The 7,411-nt window shown below is 51.9% G+C and overlaps 1 protein-coding gene across 1 annotated transcript; it reads left to right on the top strand.

Moving 5' to 3' along the window:
• Positions 1-1,521: 1,521 nt before the first annotated feature.
• Positions 1,522-5,123, top strand: LOC100270660 (keratin-associated protein 5-2). Its single transcript, XM_044532840.1, has 5 exons — positions 1,522-2,001; positions 3,246-3,304; positions 3,872-3,916; positions 3,996-4,040; positions 4,322-5,123. The coding sequence occupies exons 1-5, from the start codon at positions 1,870-1,872 to the stop codon at positions 4,896-4,898; spliced, it is 858 nt and encodes a 285-aa protein (XP_044388775.1). The 5' UTR covers positions 1,522-1,869; the 3' UTR covers positions 4,899-5,123.
• The last annotated feature ends 2,288 nt before the right edge of the window (positions 5,124-7,411 follow it).

Below are 7,411 nucleotides of genomic sequence, written 5' to 3'. Positions count from 1 at the left end.
GCGCGGGCGTGGCGGCGGCCATGTCCAGACGTGGTTTGTTATGGACGGCGGGGGGGCTGCGCGGTGAGGAGGCGGCCGGAGAATACGGCGGCGCCGGCGGCGGGGCGGGGCGGGGAGAGAGGGTGAAGCGTTGGGAAGCGGAGGGACTGCTAGTGTCCCCGACAGGCGGGCCGGGGGGGGGGGGGGGCAAGGGCGTGCGTCGCGGTCATCCGCGCGCGTCCGTTTCACCCCAAACCGAGCGCAAGTTTGGGCCTGGGATGGATCGAAAACGGACGGAATCCAGACATTTGTCCGTTTGAGGCCGTGCGCTGGGCCACCTCTTTTGTCCTTTTTACCCCAAACGGATGAAGCCGGACAGGATAGGATCGTGCGGTGGAGTTGGCCTTACTTGGGGAAGACGAAACACAGAAGAGCACACTTGCATTCGGAACGGAACGACCCTGGGATGAAGAGCGTAGCCCCTGCTCTCGCCCATCCCCAGAAAGGCACCGCCCGAAGCGAACACTCGCCTCAACATCCGATCGCCCTGTCAGTCAGTCCCGGCGCACGCCGCCGCACATGCGGCGCAGGCGCAGCGGGTGTGCAGGTGCAGCGCAACGCGTGACGGCCATTACTCCGAAATGGAACCACCCCTTCCTTCGTCCCCTCCCCTCCCTCGTGCGGCAGGCCGCAGCAGGCCCAGAGCGGCAGGCAGGCAGGCGCCGGAGAGGAGGAAGCGGCGAGGAGAGGCGCGGTGGGTGGGGACGAGCGGGGGGAAGGCATTGATTGATCCGGCCTGCCCGTTTCAAATCGGGCAACCCCGGTCGCTGCCACCGCTCTGCCGCGCCGGGGCCCCCCTCGCAAGTGCTACGGGCTACTACTACAACTGCTAGCCAGTAGCGAGCGCGCCCATCTTATCCTGGGCCCCCGGGCGGACGTGGACGCGTCAGTGTGTGTGTCAGTGTGGTTGCGTCTCTGTCCAAGCAAGCCCGATCGAGGGCCTCGTTCTGTCCCGTTGCTCCGCGGATGGCTTTTCCGTACCCCCGGCTCGGGGGACGCGCCACCCCGGCCACCGTCACGCTCGTGTGAGGTATACGTACTGCTAGTACGTGATGGCGTGCGTGGCGCTACTATTCCCCACTCGTCGCTGGCAAATTCAATTGATCACCCTGCAGCAGCCTTTTCCATCATCAAACTCGACACTATTTGCAATTGATCACTCCTGCTACCAAGTGTTTGAGCTCGATAATCATCGCTCCAACGTACTACTACTGGGGTATTGGTTTCCTTGGCATTACGGGCGGCTCCCTGTTGGGCTGGCTCGCGGTCATGGCCGCCCAGGCCAGCCCCCATACCGGGTGGGCGGGCGGACCCATCGCACATCGCCGGCACGGGACGGACAAGCGCAGGCAGAGGCTCACAAGTCACGAACCGGCCCGCACAGTCGCCTCCTGCGTCCTCCCTTGATCTTCTTTCTCTCTCATTAAACCCCACCCCACCCCACCCCACCCCTGTGGCTGCACTCGCACTCTCTCTCTAAAGTCTAAACCCCACGCGCCCTGCTCCCTCCCTTTGCTATTATTGCCCGCGCAGCGCGAGCTATATGGAGAGACTCCTCGCCTCCGCCTTCATTTCACTTCCACCACCTGCTCTACTCTGCTCTGCTCCTCCCCAGCCCACGCCCCCGCCTCCATCTCCTCGCGTCGCACGCACGCACGCACGCACTCACCTGCGCTGCTCAGATTCCTTATTACATCACCGCCGGCCAGTGCGCAACCACTGCTCCACCGCGCCTCCTGCTGCTAGCTGCCGCCCCGCCGCCGGCGCCTAATGCGGGCCGGTGGCTAAGCCTAAGCCCTCCAGTTCCGGGCGTGTAAGAGACAAAGAGACATGGGGGAGGGCGCGGTGGTGGTGCTGGAGGCGCCCAAGCCCAGGTCGCCGCCGAGGTACCCGGACATGTGCGGTCGCCGGCGCCTGCAGCTGGAGGTGCAGATCCTTGACCGCGAGCTCACGTTCCTCAAGGTCAGTCACGGCTGCGTTTCTCTGAATCTCTCTCTGACCACCGCCTCGGCCACCGCGCTACTCACCGCTTCATTGCTCCTCCCTCTTCCTTTGACTTTGCTGATCCCATTTTTAAAACAAGATCCGATTTGCCTCTCGCTCGCTCATCTACTAGTAGACCCACTGGTAGTAGTAGCAGTTGTTGGTGCTGAAGGTCGACGAACGCCACGTCGTTGTTTATTTTCTACCCTCCGTAGGTACGGTTAGGCTGTTCAATTCTTTATTAATCTACTGCTGCCTCTGCATCTGTAGCTAGTAGGGTTATTTATCTCGGCTGTGTTCTGGGGATTCGAGCCTAATGAGAGCTGCGAATGGGGAGGGGGGAGGGGAGGGGGAGGCGGCGTTGCTGCGTACCTCGGCGCAGACAATCCGGGGCCGGACAAGCGTTTGCCCTCTTTGGGTGTGCCATGGATGTACCTTTGTCGTGTTTGGTCCGGTTCCTTGCGGGAAAAGAAGGCATGGGCAGTGACCAGTGATGATGATGATGACTGAGTGGCCCTGTCAGTTGCATGCATGTATGGAAGCGCTGTCGTGTCGCCGTTCTTGCTTGCTTGCTATGGGTAGTAGCCTGGGCACGGGCACGGCATGGCCCGTGGCCACGCATTATTCCGACGAGGGCTCGCTCGTGCGTTGATGGGCTGCCATCCAGCTTTGGGGCTTTTTATGTGGTAGATTTTGTGTTTTTCCATGGGGGAGAATAATACCCCCCCCCTTTTTTTTGTGAACACATGGTGCTCTGCTTTCAAGGAGCAGATTTCCGAAGGTGCTCAGGTGACGGGCTTCTTCTTTATGCCTTTGTGCTAGCAGTCGCTTTAGAATCATAGTAACTTTGTTTAAAGCAGGAGCTAGTCCAGTCCAGTCCAGACTATTATTGCTGCTTTTAAGCATCCATTTGCTAGCACTACCAAAGACAACCTTAATTTTGTCAGTCGATTTTCCATTTTATCGGTTATTCTCTCTTCTTGAATTATCTAGTATAAAACATCTGAGGTCCTACATAATATTTACAGTACCAATTCTCTGGTAATTTTCCACATTCATGCATATCAAAATGCAGAAAGATCTACTCCCTCCGTTCCAAAATAAGTGACTCAAAAATGACTCAACTTTGTACTAACAAGTTGACTCACTTTTGAGTCACTATTTTGGGACGGAGGGAGTACTACCTATAGTGGGTGACTTTTGACATAAACACTGTTTCGCAGGACGAGCTACATTTACTTGAAGGGGCTCAACCAGTCTCACGTTCTGGTTGCTTGAAAGAGTATGTATACACCATCATCCTCGCTGCATTGCAAACTAGTATTCCAATTTAAAGTTGTACCAACTAATTAAGTTTAGGATTCTATGTTTTCTTTACTCTAGTATGCATGCAGTTGCCTGTTTCTGTCAAGTTGTTGCCATATGTATGGATTAGTCTGTATGTTGTACCTTCATACGGTTTCTATGTCAGTTTGGTCTCTGTAAATTTTTGTTTATCTGTTCCATATTCCAAACTTGAAGTCATGCTCTGAAAGCAGTACTCACCAGCAAACCCCACTTGCATCAGAACATCTATTATACGAGTTCATTTGGGAGTGACATTTCTTGGGTTTCATCCTTAAACGATATATTGCTCTTGAAGTTGAAATAGCTGAAATGGAGAGCTAAATGCTTGAGTGAACTCGAGCACAATTCTCTCGCAAAGCATTCTTTGCTTTGTTCATGGATAGAGCTAGCCCTTAATTTCTTATACATGTCGCCAGTATCCTCTCACAATGCTTTTATTTTGTCCATTGTTACAGCCTTTTTTTTTATCATGCTGCTAATATCCGTGTACAATACTTTTCAGGGTAAACGAGTTTGTTGGTACAAAACAAGACCCGCTAATACCAATGTAAGTCCCTCTATACTCAAAACATCCTATTTCTTTGAAGCATGTGTAGTGTGTTTTTGACGGAACCAATTTTTTGCAGTAACAAAAGGAAGCACCGGTCCTGCCGTCTTTATTGGTGGATCAGGTATCTCTTCTCTCCTGTATTGCTTTCAGGCATTTAGTGGCAAGAGTATACAAGTTCTGGTAATAATTCAGCTGGGTCACAGAATCTGTCCCAAGAGAAAATGACATTGCAGTAGGAGATAACACTATGAAAGATACGTATTCATTTGTAATTCTGAATACTTGTTTTCAGATGGCATGATAGTTATTTGCCCAATGCTTGTAACCTATCGTAGGGACGCAGTATTCATCTGTTAGCTGAACCCGCCCAGGTCTAACTTGGGGCAAATGTTTTTCCTGCAGATCGAAACTGTGCATATGTGCTTCATGGCTGTGCTGCTCCTGCCAATGCCTACCAACCTGCAAAAGACCAAGGTGCTTCGACTGTTCATGCTGCGAGCCAAACTGCTCGTGCTGCAGCCTGAACTGCTGCAGCTGCTTCAGTATCCCTTCGTGCTGCAAACCAAGCTGTGGCTGCTTTGAGTGCTGCAGCTGCAGCAAACCACAGTGCTGCAGCAGCGGCTGTAACCCTTGCGGCGAGTGCAAGCCGGAGTGCGGCTCGTGTTCCGGCGGCGGCTGCTGCGGCGAGCAGTGCTGCTCCTGCCCTCGATGCACAGGCTGCTTCAGCTGCTTCAAGGTCCCCAAATGCTCGTGCGCGCAGTGCTTCAACTGCCAGTCGTCGTGCTGCAAGGGGCAGCCGTCGTGCTTCAGGTGCCAGTCGTCGTGCTGCGACAAGGGAGGCTGCTGCAGCGGCGGGTCGTGCCTGAGCTGCCCGAAGCCGTCGTGCCCGGAGTGCTCCTGCGGGTGCGTGTGGTCGTGCAAAAACTGTACAGACGGATGCCGATGCGCCCGGTGCTGTGCTGGCGGGTGCCTGTGTTAAGTTAGGCCACATGGTGTCAAGCCTTTCTCTCTTTTGGTAGTAGTTGTCTTTGTGCTTGCTGTTTAAGCCTCTGTTTGGGTTCGTTCGGGGCCTTGACGTATGGTGGTGTTTCACATGTAAAGAAATAACTTGACCTCCGGATCACAAGGCGGAGTGAAGTAGCTCTAGTATCAGTAGCCAAGTTATATATATTGGTGATGCACATTGTCAACCATTTTACAGGGATTTTCTTTTTCTTTTTTTTATTCATGAGACACATTTGCATTATGATCGCTAAAAAAACTAATCATGATCACTTTCATCACTGTTAAAAAAATGATTATGATCATTTTCATGGTTTTGAGGAAAAACACGACCAGTTTTATGGCGTCACGCGGCGCCGTGCTCCGTGACGAAATCATAGAAACTTCACCGGATTTTCCACTGTTTCTTTACTCGACTCGAGAAGGCCTTGAAATGCAGGCGGCAGTCGCACCGGCCGCCCGGCCCTGCCTTTCGTTTTCAGGAGGAAACTGGCACTTGCCGCGAGCCAGAGTCACTCGCTCCCCCAGTCTTATTCACTGACCGTTGGGCCCAGGACTAGGCCAGGCCCACGAGTCAGTCAGTTTGTGCGGAAGCGCGGTGTTGTCGCCCGTGTCGAGATCGGCCGGCGCCATTAGCACGAGTCGCTGCGACCGTGCGACGTCGCCGCCGGCGCGAGACGGGAGGCGCTTTGCTTCCCATGGAGTAGTATAAACAGCCGTCGCCAGTCGCATTCCATCCGCAGACGAGGGAACAATCCACACATCTTCCAGTGCTGTGCCTGCCGTCGAACCCGCCGCCGGCGCCCGCGACGATGCCTGACCAGGAGGCGCCCACCCAACTCCCCCACTCCCCCGCCGGGACCCATCCCCCGGCAACGCCGACACAGCCACCTCCACGAGCCGCTGCGGCCAGCGCTGGGAGATCGCGTCTCCTCCACCTCGCATTCCTCTGCGTGGTTCGTGGATTCCTTTGTGGCAGCCGCTGAGTCCTGCCTGCCCGCGTCCGCCGTCGCCGCCACGGTCCTGCTCCTCGCGGCGTGCTTCCACCTCACGCTCCACCTCGTCCACTCCTTCGCCGTGCCCTGCCCCCCGCCCCCCGCCGTCACCGCCGTGGCGAAGGCCGCCGCGACGATCGCCGTCACTGTTGGGGTAGGGGTCGCTTCGTGCCTTCACGGTGCCTGTGGAGCTCCCCAGGGTTACACAACAGCTTATAGCTGAACGAGGCTCGGCTTCGGGTATGTTGTTTCTGTGGTGTAGGTGCTGCTTTCATTATACTGTTACTGCTGTAATTATTGTGAAGGAAATATATCAGAAATTGGCAATAGAAGGCTCTCCATTCAAGTCATCAAGTGCCATAAGACATCGATTTGTTTCCTTGCCGGTGGTGTCTGACCTGTTTATTATCAGTAGGATCGATTCTAACAAGTCACACACTGTATTCAAGAGAAGGGGAAAAACATGTTGGACCGCCAAATATGTTCAAGTATATGCAATCGAAATTTGGGTGACACCTTTGTGATGTCCATTTCAATTTGGCACAATCATCGACCGACGACAGTAAGAAATTACCCTTTATTTTGAAGTCAGCTTACCTTTACAGTTTACATGTTTTACATAAAAGAATTTAGAGCTAGCAGAACAAGAGAAAATTTTTGATTCAGAAAATGAAAATTAAACCAATAGCAATCAAAGAATTGTGTGCGAACCTAATTCCCTGCATATTTTTTTCAGTATATTTTGTTTCAGATATTAACTATTGTATAATTTTGTGGCTGAATTCAGTATCGTTCTGCTGACTTGTATGATTCTTACATATTTTAATGAAAATATTTTCCGTTATTCCTTGGGAAACCTTAATTTCCAATAGCTCAGTGACAGGATAGTTCTTAGTTCATAGGGAGATGGCACAAATTACTCTGAAGATAAATGTTTCGATTTTCATAGCATCTATAAGAAGTATGCATGTGATATCTTATAACCGTTTGTTTTTTCCATACCTAAGTGAAACTTCAAGGTCAACACATAGTAATTATTCTACTCCTTATACAGTGTAGCCTAGACAAGCTCTTAACTCCAAGAACAGTAATGCTGTTTCAGAATGATGATGCATAGATCACTTTAGCATTTAAGGTACCAACTTTATAATGTTCCTCACTAGAAGTCAAGCTATAAAATAAGTTGCTAAAATCTTTCCAATTGCACTAAGCTGTGCCATTTGCTATATCAATAAATATATCACCAGTACAAATAGCCATCGTAACTAAAAGTGCTTCTGTGTAGATGATGTCTAATAGCACAATAGGTATAGGTCCTTCCGGTATGAAAGTGCCTCATGCATTTAAGTTACTGGCTACAACCGAAGTTCTCTACACGTACAGACAGTTTGTATCCTGTATGAACTGGGATGCTCTACGTGTGATCTCACTCCTTCAACATGTCTGTTTAAATTTAATAAATATGTACAATTGCTTTGTGCTTTCACTCTTTATC

The sequence above is a fragment of the Triticum aestivum genome, chromosome 5B (assembly GCF_018294505.1).
Source record: "Triticum aestivum cultivar Chinese Spring chromosome 5B, IWGSC CS RefSeq v2.1, whole genome shotgun sequence".
Taxonomy (NCBI): Eukaryota; Viridiplantae; Streptophyta; class Magnoliopsida; order Poales; family Poaceae; genus Triticum; species Triticum aestivum.
Note: the sequence above shows the minus strand (reverse complement) of the source record. Positions and strands in the feature narration are given on the sequence as shown.

Coding starts and splice junctions, on each gene's coding strand:
- LOC100270660 (XM_044532840.1), top strand. CDS start 1,870: ATGGGGGAGGGCGCGGTGGTGGTGCTGGAGGCGCCCAAGCCCAGGTCG. Junction 3,305..3,871: donor CGTTCTGGTTGCTTGAAAGA/GTATGTATACAC, acceptor AATACTTTTCAG/GGTAAACGAGTTTGTTGGTA. Junction 3,917..3,995: donor CAAGACCCGCTAATACCAAT/GTAAGTCCCTCT, acceptor AATTTTTTGCAG/TAACAAAAGGAAGCACCGGT.